The sequence below is a fragment of the Triturus cristatus genome, chromosome 4_1 (assembly GCF_964204655.1).
Source record: "Triturus cristatus chromosome 4_1, aTriCri1.1, whole genome shotgun sequence".
Classification (NCBI taxonomy): domain Eukaryota; kingdom Metazoa; phylum Chordata; class Amphibia; order Caudata; family Salamandridae; genus Triturus; species Triturus cristatus.
Genome location: NC_140585.1, coordinates 60592681 through 60608177, shown reverse-complemented (window position 1 = coordinate 60608177; position 15497 = coordinate 60592681). Strand labels below are relative to the sequence as shown.

The 15497-nt window shown below is 41.9% G+C and overlaps 1 protein-coding gene across 1 annotated transcript in view; it reads left to right on the top strand.

The window, feature by feature from the left end:
- Positions 1–13324: 13324 nt before the first annotated feature.
- The window catches only part of LOC146839508 (uncharacterized), a 151486-nt gene continuing 149313 nt past the window's right edge, over positions 13325–15497 (top strand). Inside the window, exon 1 of the mRNA XM_085650811.1 lies at positions 13325–13790. Within this exon, the coding sequence (XP_085506937.1) occupies positions 13325–13790 (466 nt within the window). The remainder of the gene's footprint in view (positions 13791–15497) is intronic.

Genomic DNA, 15497 nt, shown 5'->3' with positions numbered 1-15497 from the left:
CTTTGGGAATCACACCATGATGAGGCACCTCAAGGATGTACACAAAAGGACACATGCTCAACTTTTTGGAGGTAACTCTTCAGAAAGACGAGCCAGTACATCCACAGCAGCTCAGCCTGGACCATCACCTGCAGAGCTTACTCCTTCTTCTGCAGCTCAGGTGAGCCCTTCATCTGTGGGGGGAGAATCTCCTTTTGCTGGCCCTCTGGAAATGAACCCTCGATTTCGGAAGGTTGATATTCATTGCACATTTTGTAAAGCTCTAATTTGTTATAGGGAGACCAGTGTTTCCCTAGTGAATAACAAAATAGATCAGCACATTTGTAGCTTTGAATGATTTTCCCATGGTTCCTTTCCTCTGTCCCTGCATGAACACAACGGTTCTTTTAAGAGCCAACCTTATCTTTCATCTTTTTTTTACATTTTTTTTTAAAAACTTTTTTTTTTTTTTTTTACCGTACGCGTACGGTAAGCGTACCTTTTTTTTTATTTTTTAAAAAAAACACTAAAAATCATTTTTCACATTACAAGGTCCTTGAAAGACTACAATTATTACTATTGACTTACCATACTCACTGAAAAAAATATTTATTCATTTGTTTTTTTAAAAAATAGTTTTTAAAATGGTTGTAGTTTACGAAAATTTTCTATATCGATCTGAAAAAAAAGAAAAAAGTATTAATATTTTTAAAACATTTTATAATACAGTACACATATTTACATTTTTTTCCAAAAAATATTTTTGCCTTATTTTTGCTGTTTTCAGAATATATTGCATTTCACTATAAATTGTGAAAGCAATTGCATTCATCATTTTACAGCGGGCAAAAAAAAATAACAATCTCAAAGATTGTATTAAAAAAGCCCAGAATCTCTTCTCACTTAAACTTATCATTACAGAAATGCATATTATTCTTAAAAAATATCATCTAAAAACAATACTTTTTTCTTTAAAATACCGTCTGATATTTTTGTTTCAGGAGTATAATCACAATATTATATCTCAAATAACTCCAAAATACATCTGATTTTATTTCCTTTAGGCCAAATTGTATTTTTTTTTTTCCCTGGAATAAATTTCCAAGGGAAAACCATTAAAATTCTAAAGTTTAATCTGTCCAGATCTCACCGATTCTCTGTAACATTTTGGTTCACAAAAATTTTTTGAATTATTTATTTAGTCCACAATAGAATTGCTTACTTTTCCACATGGCCAAATAGTAATTTTTTAAATCATTTTTGTAAAAATTTCCAATGGCAGTCCAATAGCATTCCAAAATTTAAAATGTGCAGAAGTTACCGTTTATCTCTAAATTATTGGTTTTTCAAAATTGCATGAAAAATTTAAAAAGTCCACATTACAATTGGTTATCTTTCCAAGCTGTTTTTTTTTCAGACCACCACCGTGTGTATTCTCTGTGACTGCCTACACTCCAGCAGGGGCAACCAGCCTTAGTGATGCTGAATGTATTTGCATTACAGACTTAAACCTGAAAACCCCACTCGCTTCTAATTACTGTGCATGACTATACATGGCAAGCACATGGGTGTGTGCTAAGCCTCTGCTTCTTCCCCCAAAAATTCGCTCCTCTTTTCCATCTACTGCAACTGTGAAATCACCAGAGCAAGACGCAATAAATTTCTGCCTATAATTCTTCTATGCACACAGAGTCATGTTTTCACATAAGTGCCAAAACGAAATTTCTTTGCCAATTTGAAAGCACACTTACTGCTCTTTTTTTTTCGGGCCAAGTGAAAATCTCTTTTTACACTTTGAAATCACTTTTACAGACTGACACATTCTGAAACCTTTTTTTTAAATTTATTTAAATGCACATGTCCAAGCTGTTTTTTTTTCAGACCACCACCGTGTGTATTCTCTGTGACTGCCTACACTCCAGCAGGGGCAACCAGCCTTAGTGATGCTGAATGTATTTGCATTACAGACTTAAACCTGAAAACCCCACTCGCTTCTAATTACTGTGCATGACTATACATGGCAAGCACATGGGTGTGTGCTAAGCCTCTGCTTCTTCCCCCAAAAATTCGCTCCTCTTTTCCATCTACTGCAACTGTGAAATCACCAGAGCAAGACGCAATACATTTCTGCCTATAATTCTTCTATGCACACAGAGTCATGTTTTCACATAAGTGCCAAAACGAAATTTCTTTGCCAATTTGAAAGCACACTTACTGCTCTTTTTTTTTCGGGCCAAGTGAAAATCTCTTTTACAGACTGACACATTATGAATCCACCATGTGTAACTACAACAAAAACAATTCCCATTTCTATTATTCATTTCTTAAGTTACCACATACATCCCCTCTCAAACTGTAAACTCACCTTTAAATTTAGTTAGTTGTGAAAGAAATGTGTCACTCAAACAGCAGATTATCAGAGCCAGGATCTCTGTTCTGTACACCTCTCTCCTCTCAGCAGAACCAGATAATGGCAAACTTTCCCTCTATTTTTCCACACATATACATGTAAGTTTCAAATCTCAGTGCTTCCCCCTTTTTTTCAAATGTAATGACACATTTCTATTGGTTGAAAACCAACCCTTTTCCAAAAGTACCCTGCCCCCAACTTGACTTCTGCCTACTACCCTTCCCCCAACTTGACTTCTGCCTGCTACCATAGCAACAGCTCATGGAACACTGCTGTGTGCAGTTAGGTCAGAAGTTCGACACACAATGTTTCAATTCCACAGAGCAAGAGTGCTTGACTTTTCAATCCTAACTGCAAATCCATAGTACTGTTCTTTGGTTACACATTTTTTTGTACCAATACAAAACATGCTTCTATTAATTTTCACATACAGCCTAGTTTTTATTCTAGAATGGTATGAAACAGCCAATCAGTTCTTTTTGTTTTGTGAAAAATATGTATGCCTCCATTTCCAAACTGTCTTTATTTTCATATTGCCATTCTACTGAAAGACACCTCCTGAGTGCATCCAGTTCTCCTTTGAAGATGTTCACAGTGTGGATTGTAGGGCACAGCTATGTCTTCTGGAGTGAAAAGTTTGCAGAGAAAACAGATATGGTGAGAGACCTTGCTTTGCCAAATGTAGACATTAAATGGATTGGTCAGAGAGGGTTAAAGTGGCACCAATTGATGCCATTGGTGAAATCCTTCATGCAAATCCAACACCCTGACCTCATAATAGTGCACTGTGGTGGCAATGACCTAGGCACTTTGACTGGGGTAGGTCTGGAAATGCTTATGAAGGACACCTTTGCACAACTGTTTACACTTTTCCCTAAAACTGCCTTTGTGTTTTCCAACATATGCCAAAGGCAAAAATGGAACTGGTCCAATCATTTCTGTCCACAGATTGACAAAGCAAGAAAGCACGTCAACAAATCTGTTTCTGCTTTCCTCCGTGGCTATGGTATGGGTGCCATTTACCACAACAACTTGCGTTACGACATGCAAGACATTTATAGAGGAGATGGTGTGCACTTCAATGATGAAGGGAACAGAGTCTTCCTCTTGAACCTTAGACTCTGCATCGGTACTTACTTGTAAGTACCACTAAAAAAATGACTCCATAAACACAACAGCTCTTTTTAGAGCTCCCTAATTTCTAAACTCTTAAATCTGATTTTCATTTATTTATTTTTATTTTTTTTACCGTACGCTTACCGTGAGCTTACCGTACGCGTACCCCGTGATTTTTTTTAAAATCAATAAATGTTTTTTTTGTACTTTTCTGTCCTTCTTTGTCCCCCTTACAATTGTTAGGGGGTCTGTAACTCTCCTCATTGCCCCCTTTCCTTGTTTTCACTCTTTTTTTTCAGAGTGAAATACACAAAATGGCGGCCGCCGCTTCCTGGTTTCGGCCGATTCGAATGTTTACTAAGATCTAAGAGCCAATCAGAATCGCGCTCGCGCACGCCACCGTACGCTTACCGTAAGCGTACGGTAAGCGTACCGTAAGCTGGCTCAGATATATATATTGATTTAAAGGCTATTTTCTCAGAATCTACTGAACATATTTACACCAAACCTACAAAAGGCACTTCCTTGACCTAGGGACTACCTCTCTGCCAAATTTTGAGTAATTCTGTTCAGCCGTTCGGGCTGTAGCTCGTTCTAAAGGTCCTATGGAAAAATGCATGGGAAAAACGCGTTTTGGGACCCCCCTTTTATCTCAGCCCCCGCTTGACGGATCCCCCCGAGACTTTCAGGGTAGGAGCGGAGCGTAGCGCCCCACCTATTTTGAGAAATTCGCGAGGATTCGTCGACCGGCGCCAAAGTTATTCAAAATAGAATGTTGAGGTTTTCCTATGGAAACGTGGTCCTAACTATAACTACCTACTGGCGACCGCCAGTAGGTAATATATATATATATATATATATATATATATATATCAAACAGAAGAGTGTCCTCTTTCAGGAAGCCACACACAGGGGGTAAGTTTCACGCTTTGTTGGAGAGAGCTGCAGCAGGGATGACAGAACACCTTCCACAAAATCTTACTGCCCGACGCGTTTCGTGCTCACGCACTTAATCATGGGCTGAAATGTCAATTACAGTTGCTTCACTCCCCGCACCTGAAATATATCCTGGGACCCGCCCCAGTGGGTGTCGGCAGTCGCACTGCCTGCTGGTTCCTGTAGTGCTGGTTATCAACCTCCTGTGAGTAGTGAAAGCACTGCTGCATACTGACTGTTAAAATCCCAAGTGGGTTGGCTGATGTCCCGTTTCTCCCGGCAACACCATACGACTCTCGCCGCGCCCCTCCTGTCCTCTTTGTAGCTGCACACCAACCGGTATCAGCATAGGTCCGCTTCTCCGCGGCAGGGCCTCCTCACGACCGGACTAGCCGTCATCAAACCAAACAGAAGAGTGTCCTCTTTCAGGAAGCCACACACAGGGGGGTAAGTTTCACGCTTTGTTGGAGAGAGCTGCAGCAGGGATGACAGAACACCTTCCACAAAATCTTACTGCCCGACGCGTTTCGTGCTCACGCACTTAATCATGGGCTGAAATGTCAATTACAGTTGCTTCACTCCCCGCACCTGAAATATATCCTGGGACCCCCCCCAGTGGGCGTCGGCAGTCGCACTGCCTGCTGGTTCCTGTAGTGCTGGTTATCAACCTCCTGTGAGTAGTGAAAGCACTGCTGCATACTGACTGTTAAAATCCCAAGTGGGTTGGCTGATGTCCCGTTTCTCCCGGCAACACCATACGACTCTCGCCGCGCCCCTCCTGTCCTCTTTGTAGTTGCACACCAACCGGTATCAGCATAGGTCCGCTTCTCCGCGGCAGGGCCTCCTCACGACCGGACTAGCCGTCATCAAACCAAACAGAAGAGTGTCCTCTTTCAGGAAGCCACACACAGGGGGGTAAGTTTCACGCTTTGTTGGAGAGAGCTGCAGCAGGGATGACAGAACACCTTCCACAAAATCTTACTGCCCGACGCGTTTCGTGCTCACGCACTTAATCATGGGCTGAAATGTCAATTACAGTTGCTTCACTCCCCGCACCTGAAATATATCCTGGGACCCGCCCCAGTGGGCGTCGGCAGTCGCACTGCCTGCTGGTTCCTGTAGTGCTGGTTATCAACCTCCTGTGAGTAGTGAAAGCACTGCTGCATACTGACTGTTAAAATCCCAAGTGGGTTGGCTGATGTCCCGTTTCTCCCGGCAACACCATACGACTCTCGCCGCGCCCCTCCTGTCCTCTTTGTAGCTGCACACCAACCGGTATCAGCATAGGTCCGCTTCTCCGCGGCAGGTCCTCCTCACGACCGGACTAGCCGTCATCAAACCAAACAGAAGAGTGTCCTCTTTCAGGAAGCCACACACAGGGGGGTAAGTTTCACGCTTTGTTGGAGAGAGCTGCAGCAGGGATGACAGAACACCTTCCACAAAATCTTACTGCCCGACGCGTTTCGTGCTCACGCACTTAATCATGGGCTGAAATGTCAATTACAGTTGCTTCACTCCCCGCACCTGAAATATATCCTGGGACCCGCCCCAGTGGGCGTCGGCAGTCGCACTGCCTGCTGGTTCCTGTAGTGCTGGTTATCAACCTCCTGTGAGTAGTGAAAGCACTGCTGCATACTGACTGTTAAAATCCCAAGTGGGTTGGCTGATGTCCCGTTTCTCCCGGCAACACCATACGACTCTCGCCGCGCCCCTCCTGTCCTCTTTGTAGTTGCACACCAACCGGTATCAGCATAGGTCCGCTTCTCCGCGGCAGGGCCTCCTCACGACCGGACTAGCCGTCATCAAACCAAACAGAAGAGTGTCCTCTTTCAGGAAGCCACACACAGGGGGGTAAGTTTCACGCTTTGTTGGAGAGAGCTGCAGCAGGGATGACAGAACACCTTCCACAAAATCTTACTGCCCGACGCGTTTCGTGCTCACGCACTTAATCATGGGCTGAAATGTCAATTACAGTTGCTTCACTCCCCGTACCTGAAATATATCCTGGGACCCGCCCCAGTGGGCGTCGGCAGTCGCACTGCCTGCTGGTTCCTGTAGTGCTGGTTATCAACCTCCTGTGAGTAGTGAAAGCACTGCTGCATACTGACTGTTAAAATCCCAAGTGGGTTGGCTGATGTCCCGTTTCTCCCGGCAACACCATACGACTCTCGCCGCGCCCCTCCTGTCCTCTTTGTAGCTGCACACCAACCGGTATCAGCATAGGTCCGCTTCTCCGCGGCAGGGCCTCCTCACGACCGGACTAGCCGTCATCAAACCAAACAGAAGAGTGTCCTCTTTCAGGAAGCCACACACAGGGGGGTAAGTTTCACGCTTTGTTGGAGAGAGCTGCAGCAGGGATGACAGAACACCTTCCACAAAATCTTACTGCCCGACGCGTTTCGTGCTCACGCACTTAATCATGGGCTGAAATGTCAATTACAGTTGCTTCACTCCCCGCACCTGAAATATATCCTGGGACCCGCCCCAGTGGGCTGATGTCCCGTTTCTCCCGGCAACACCATACGACTCTCGCCGCGCCCCTCCTGTCCTCTTTGTAGCTGCACACCAACTGGTATCAGCATAGGTCCGCTTCTCCGCGGCAGGGCCTCCTCACGACCGGACTAGCCGTCATGATTAAGTGCGTGAGCACGAAACGCGTCGGGCAGTAAGATTTTGTGGAAGGTGTTCTGTCATCCCTGCTGCAGCTCTCTCCAACAAAGCGTGAATCTTACCCCCCTGTGTGTGGCTTCCTGAAAGAGGACACTCTTTTGTTTGGTTTGATGACGGCTAGTCCGGTCGTGAGGAGGCCCTGCCGCGGAGAAGCGGACCTATGCTGATACCGGTTGGTGTGCAGCTACAAAGAGGACAGGAGGGGCGCGGCGAGAGTCGTATGGTGTTGCCGGGAGAAACGGGACATCAGCCAACCCACTTGGGATTTTAACAGTCAGTATGCAGCAGTGCTTTCACTACTCACAGGAGGTTGATAACCAGCACTACAGGAACCAGCAGGCAGTGCGACTGCCGACGCCCACTGGGGCGGGTCCCAGGATATATTTCAGGTGCGGGGAGTGAAGCAACTGTAATTGACATTTCAGCCCATGATTAAGTGCGTGAGCACGAAACGCGTCGGGCAGTAAGATTTTGTGGAAGGTGTTCTGTCATCCCTGCTGCAGCTCTCTCCAACAAAGCGTGAAACTTACCCCCCTGTGTGTGGCTTCCTGAAAGAGGACACTCTTCTGTTTGGTTTGATGACGGCTAGTCCGGTCGTGAGGAGGCCCTGCCGCGGAGAAGCGGACCTATGCTGATACCGGTTGGTGTGCAGCTACAAAGAGGACAGGAGGGGCGCGGCGAGAGTCGTATGGTGTTGCCGGGAGAAACGGGACATCAGCCAACCCACTTGGGATTTTAACAGTCAGTATGCAGCAGTGCTTTCACTACTCACAGGAGGTTGATAACCAGCACTACAGGAACCAGCAGGCAGTGCGACTGCCGACGCCCACTGGGGCGGGTCCCAGGATATATTTCAGGTGCGGGGAGTGAAGCAACTGTAATTGACATTTCAGCCCATGATTAAGTGCGTGAGCACAAAACGCGTCGGGCAGTAAGATTTTGTGGAAGGTGTTCTGTCATCCCTGCTGCAGCTCTCTCCAACAAAGCGTGAAACTTACCCCCCTGTGTGTGGCTTCCTGAAAGAGGACACTCTTCTGTTTGGTTTGATGACGGCTAGTCCGGTCGTGAGGAGGCCCTGCCGCGGAGAAGCGGACCTATGCTGATACCGGTTGGTGTGCAACTACAAAGAGGACATGAGGGGCGCGGCGAGAGTCGTATGGTGTTGCCGGGAGAAACGGGACATCAGCCAACCCACTTGGGATTTTAACAGTCAGTATGCAGCAGTGCTTTCACTACTCACAGGAGGTTGATAACCAGCACTACAGGAACCAGCAGGCAGTGCCACTGCCGACGCCCACTGGGGCGGGTCCCAGGATATATTTCAGGTGCGGGGAGTGAAGCAACTGTAATTGACATTTCAGCCCATGATTAAGTGCGTGAGCACGAAACGCGTCGGGCAGTAAGATTTTGTGGAAGGTGTTCTGTCATCCCTGCTGCAGCTCTCTCCAACAAAGCGTGAAACTTATCCCCTGTGTGTGGCTTCCTGAAAGAGGACACTCTTCTGTTTGATATATATATATATATATTTTAAGCTTTTGGATTCCTTACGCACTCGCAGTTATCCGATCATAAATTTACTCCACTCCGTCTTGCTTTTCCATAGATGTTTTATTTCAAGCAGCCAGCAACCCCTACGCGTTTCGGTCTCCGCCGAGACCTTGCTCACGGGGAACAACAAACAAAGCGCGCCATTGCTGTATTTTTAAAACAGGTTGACATCATTTCCTGTAAATTTTCGCTTTGCATTGTGGTATCTATCGTTTTTTTTAAAGTTTTTTAAAATAGCATTTCTTATCATTATTAATGCATATATAGTCTATTTTTTTCAATTATAACCAATATTTTCAAGTTTATACATGTTGAACAGAAAGAGACATTATTGCATTAAGTCATTAAAGGGCCAACTTTTTTATGTCACGCAACTTATTACTGGCCATCGCGGTCCAGCCCTCCAGTGGGCTAAAATGGCAAACCACAATTCATAATATTGCATCCATGTTGCTAATCAATTATGCCATATTGTATACTAATCCCTCTAATCGGTCATAGGTGACCATTTTATATGTGCTTATACTCTTATTTTGCAATTTTCTACTCTGTCAGTTCAACAAATCTCAAAATCTCATCTCAATTCAACATTCGTTATAACGATATGCAGCCTCATGCATCAACCCAAAATCCAGTCGGTAAAATACCGATTCGGTAATAGCTCCCGGTATTAAGTAAAAAATACCCAATCCCAATGCATCAACCCAAAAGCAGAAATCGCTATTTAAGGAATCCTTAAATAGCGATTCTTTAAATAGGGATTCCTTAAATACCGATTCCTTAAATAGCGATTACATTTAAGGAATCCCAAAGTGAGATTCCTTAAATGCAATGCATCAAAGTTAAAAAATTAGCGATTTCGCTAATAGGGGGAGCAAATTACCATGAAGATGAACTGCATGGTAATTTGCAAGAACTTTGAAAAATGCACTTTTGTGCATTTTTCAAAGTTTCATGTTGCGCACACACATGCCCTTAGAGCATGTGTGTGTGCAACATATGTGCACATATCATTTTCAGGGGTGCAACAGGGTGTCCTTTTGACACCCTGGCACCCTTGAAAGTGCTCCCGCTATTAGCGATTCGGTAATACCGAATCGCTAATACTGACTGGCTTTACATTCATTCCTATGGGCCTCCAAGCCCATAGGAATGAATGGGTAGGTATTCCTTATTACCGATTCGGTATTACCGATTCGGTAATAAGGAATAGTAAGGAATCGCTATTTGAATAGCGATTCCTACATGCATAGCCTTTTGCTATTCCTTATTAGCGATTCCTTATTTTTCGCTAATAAGGAATCGCAAATGCTAATGTTGATGCATATGCCCCATGGTTTTTAAGAATAAGAACAATGTATAAAAACATCAAAGGAAAGCCAATACGAGCAATCATTCTTGTATAATCCTTAAGTCCCAATTCTAAAGGGTTTGTTTCAACCAGTCTGTATATAGTTCAATATCTGAGAGTCCGGGTCATTAAGTCATTATAAGTGTGAGTGTAATTCTTCGTCTTGATTTAATCCCATCGGGGTCAGTGTACGAAAGTTAATGATATGTTTAGATTCTTTCTGTCATAGAATCTTTTCTCTATCACCGCCCCTTACTTTCATTTCCACTTGCTCAATTGCGTAAAATTTTAGTTCCTTCCAGTTACTACCATGTGCCTTTTCCATATGCTTAGCAATGGCATTGCTTCTGTCAATGTTGGTCGTAGCTCTTACATGTTCCAATATAAGTTTTTTAACTCGCAAATGGTGCTTCCAATGTATTTTAACGGGCATGGGCATTCCGCTGTGTAAATCACAAATTGACTTTTACATGTGATCAATTGATTTATTTTCCACATCTTTTTGTTGAACATTTCAATTTCTTTCATATTTCTTGCGATAGCGCAAACTTTACAGTGTGTACACTTTAAAAAAAACATCGTTTTTAGCCAATTTTTGGGTTGTGTATTTTCAAAGTGGCTGTGTACCAGTTGGTCCTTTAAGTTATTTGCCCTTCGATATGTCACCTTAGGCGAGTCTCCCACTATCCTTGCCACTGTGGGATCCAGTTGTAGTATATTCCAATTTTTACGTAATATCATATTGATCTGTTTATTTTCTGTGTAAAATGTTGTTATCACACAAATCTCTTGATTACTTTCCTCTTGTTGTTTTTGTTGTTCACTTTTGATTTTAATCAATTCAGTTTGTGTTAATTTTTCTGTTTTTTGGCGGCAGGCATCAATCACTTTAGTATTGTATTTGTGTTTCTTGAATCTTATACTTGCCATTTTACTGTTTTTCTCCCATTCGGCCTCCTGCAAGCAGATTCTCCGAATCCTCAGGAATTCTCCGAATTGAATATTATTAATGGTACTGGGTTGGTGAAAACTTTCAGCATATAAGATTGCATTCGTGGCAGTGCTTTTGCGGTGCAATGTGGTGTGGACTTGATTTTCATAAACATAGATTTCCGTATCTAAAAATATCATTCGCTCTTCACTTATATTGTAGGTGAATTTGAGATTTGAGTCTGTGTTGTTTAAGATTTCAAAGTATTTAGCGAAATCCTCCTGGCTTCCATCCCATATGATAAATAAATTGTCAATGTAGCGTAGCCACATAACGATTTTATTGACGAAATAATCATATTTAACACTCCAAGCTTGATTACGCTCCCACCATCCCATGGTGAGACATGCGTAACTGGGACTAAATGCAAATCCCATCGCGGTGCCATTTACTTGTCTGTAGATTTCTTCTCCAAACATAAATATGTTTTCTGTCAGGCATGTTCTTATCATTTCTAATAGCATTTGATTGTGATTGAAAAATTGAATGTTACGTTCTTTTAGGAAAAATTTGCAAGCAGTAAAACCAATATCATTGTTAATATTCGTGTAGAGTGATACTACATCCATCAATATCAATTTATATGATGCTGCCCATGGTATTTCCTGTATGTGGCGTAATAAGTCGCCCGTATCTTGTAAATATGATGTTAGTTTTTTTACGTATGGTAGCAGGTAGATATCCACGTAGTTTGCAATGGGTTTCAAAAGGGCACCTTTTGCCTAGATTATTGGTCTACCCGGCAGCTTGGTAGGGTGTTTATGAATCTTTGGGAGAAAATATATAGTTGCTGTTTTAGGATGTTCTGTAGTTAAATATTTTGCCTTCTCTTCATCTAATAGATTTTTACTTTTCCACAACATTATTTTTTGATCCAACTCCCATTTGTACTTTTTCGTTGGATTTTCCTTGAGTCTTTCATAAAAACCTCCGTTTCTTAGTTGTGAATGTGCTTCTGATACATATTGTTCTTTGTCCATTATGATGATATTTCCACCCTTATCTGCCATTTTAATTTCAATGCTGTCATCAGTTTTCGATGTTATCAAGGCCGGATATAATTTCAGACGATCTACAAGTAATCAATCTCTCCAATAAAACATTATCAGACATAGAAAACAATTTGCTAAAAAGAGGCCTAAACTTTTGTCCATCAAATAATATGGACTTAGCTCAAGTAAGGGTAGATCTTTACAAACACACTCGTAAAATCAAGCTGGCAAAAATTTTCTCTGAAAACTCAAATATGGCGAATTATAAGAAAAAGACCACCTTACCAGACATGGAATTGGCAGTGAAAGATTCTGAGTGCTTCATAGCACTAATTGAACTAGACCAGGATCCAGACTTACACGATTCAGATTTGGAAAAGCATTGTACACAACTGGGAGCAGGAACTAGTGGCCAAAAGCCTAAATCCAAATACTATCCCCAACTAACCCAAGGTAACAAGATTGACCTCTTTCATGAAGCAGTAATCAAAGATTTGTATCAAATGAAACATACAAAATATACAGATAACCTATCTAAAGAGGAACAAACGGCCTTGATAACATTGAAAACTGATGACAGCATCGAAATTAAAATGGCAGATAAGGGTGGAAATATCATCATAATGGACTAAGAACAATATGTATCAGAAGCACATTCACAACTAAGAAACAGAGGTTTTTATGAAAGACTCAAGGAAAATCCAACGAAAAAGTACAAATGGGAGCTGGATCAAAAAATAATGTTGTGGAAAAGTAAAAATCTATTAGATGAAGAGGAGGCGAAATATCTAACTACAGAACATCCTAAAACAGCAACTATATATTTTCTCCCAAAGATTCATAAACACCCTACTAAGCCGCCGGGTAGACCAATAATCTCGGCAAAAGGTGCCCTTTTGGAACCCATTGCAAACTATGTGGATATCTACCTGCTACCATACGTAAAAAAACTAACATCATATTTACAAGATACGGGCGACTTATTACGCCACATACAGGAAATCCCATGGGCAGCATCATATAAATTGATATCGATGGATGTAGTATCACTCTACACGAATATTAACAATGATATTGGTTTGACTGCTTGCAAATTTTTCCTAAAAGAACGTAACATTCAATTTTTCAATCACAATCAAATGCTATTAGAAATGATAAGAACATGCCTGACAGAAAACATATTTATGTTTGGAGAAGAAATCTACAGACAAGTAAATGGCACCGCAATGGGATTTGCATTTAGTCCCAGTTACGCATGTCTCACCATGGGATGGTGGGAGCGTAATCAAGCTTGGAGTGTTAAATATGATTATTTCGTCAATAAAATCGTTATGTGGCTACGCTACATTGACGATTTATTTATCATATGGGATGGAAGCCAGCAGGATTTCGCTAAATACTTTGAAATCTTAAACAACACAGACTCACATCTCAAATTCACCTACAATATAAGTGAAGAGCGAACAATATTTTTAGATACGGAAATCTATCTTTATGAAAATCAAGTCCACACCATATTGCACCGCAAAAGCACTGCCAGGAATGCAATCTTATATGCTGAAAGTTTTCACCAACCCAGTACCATTAATAATATTCAATTTGGAGAATTCCTGAGGATTCGGAGAATCTGCTCGCAGGAGACCGAATGGGAGAAAAACAGTAAAATGGCAAGTCTAAGATTCAAGAAACGCAAATACAATACTAAAGTGATTGATGCCTGCCGCCAAAAAACAGAAAAATTAACACAAACTGAATTGATTAAAATCAAAAGTGAACAACAAAAACAACAAGAGGAAAGTAATCAAGAGATTCGTCTGATAACAACATTTTCCACAGAAAATAAAAGTACGCGTACGGTAAAAAAACTAAAAAAAAAAAATCCACACTCTCTCTACCCCGTGTGCAAATGGTGGCCGAAGGCCACCATTTGTGCATGGCATATAAGAGCACAGCATTTCCCAAAAAAATTTCAACAGATTACCTATCACAAGGAAGCGCATAATATGTCCTCCATGTGCGCACGGTGCGCGAAGCGCATCGTGCGTACATGGCCCATCTAGCGTAACGTGGGCACGCGGTGCGCGTAGCGCACCGCGTGCCCACCGTGCGTGCACAGCACTAACTGCGTAAAGTGGGCGCGCGGTGCGCGAAGCGCACCGCGTGCTCACTGTGCGCGCACGGTGCGCGAAGCGCACCGTGCGTGCACGGAACGAACTGCGTTAAGTGGGCGCGCACGCCACGAATGGCGCAAAGTAACTTAGCATTTAAAAAACCGTACAAATTCACTGAAAAAACCATAGGTTTCACACACGTTATAGTTAGGAATTAGCATTTAAAAAACCTTGCAAATTCACTGAAAAAACCATAGGTTTCACACATGTTATAGTTAGCTGTACATTTTACTGATAAAAAACCAATGAAATTCCCCCGTTATAGTTACTGTAGGCAACTATAACTCACGCGACCGTAATCCTCTGCTGATGACATATGTGTCTTTATGAAAAAAAAATATTTGTAATATATGTATAGCTAAAATTTAATGGAAGAAGACATGGGCAAATAAGTGTCTAAATACAGTATTAGCATCAGCAGAGGATTGCGGTCGCGTGAGTTATAGTTGCCTACAGTAACTATAACGGGGGAATTTCATTGGTTTTTTATCAGTAAAATGTACAGCTAACTATAACATGTGTGAAACCTATGGTTTTTTCAGTGAATATATATATATATATATCCTAAGCATTCCTCCGCCAACTGGAAAAACGGTTCTCCTGAGAGATGGACACGGACCCAAGAAGTAAGTGCAAAAAGATCTTTTATTCCTCTGTCGTCGCCATTACGCCATTACGCGTTTTTAAAATACATTTTACACTACAATAAGTTAAACAGTAGATAAAATATCGGATAGCCGAGGGGATAAAATTACCATTCCCCTTCCAGAAAGTGCAACAGTAGGGATAATATTGGATAGTGGAATAAATAAAATTACTATTCCTACTCTAAAAAATGGAACAGTAGGGAAAGTGTTAGATAGCGAAGTTTAAAGTTTACTATTCCTACTCAACAGAGTGCAAGAGTAGGGAAAGTATTCGATAGCGGAAGGCAATAATTTACTATTCCCACTCCAGTAAGTACAACAGTAGGGAAAGTGTTGGATAGCGTAGGGGTAAAAATTACTATTCCCACTCCAGTCAGTGCAACAGTAGGGAAAGTGTTGGATAGCGTAGGGGTAAAAATTACTATTCCCACTCCAGTCAGTGCAAAAGTAGGGAAAGTGTTGGATAGCGGAGGAGTAAAAATTCCTATTCCTATTCAACAGAGTGCAAGAGTAGGGAAAGTGTTGGATAGCAGAGGGTTCAAATTAAAATTTCCAAAACATTAAATAAATAAAAAAATAGCACCTACCTTACAAAAATTATTAATTACAAACAAAACTATATAAAAATATTACTAAATTCCAAAACATACAAAAATAATGAAATATTTAAAATTAATAAAAAATTA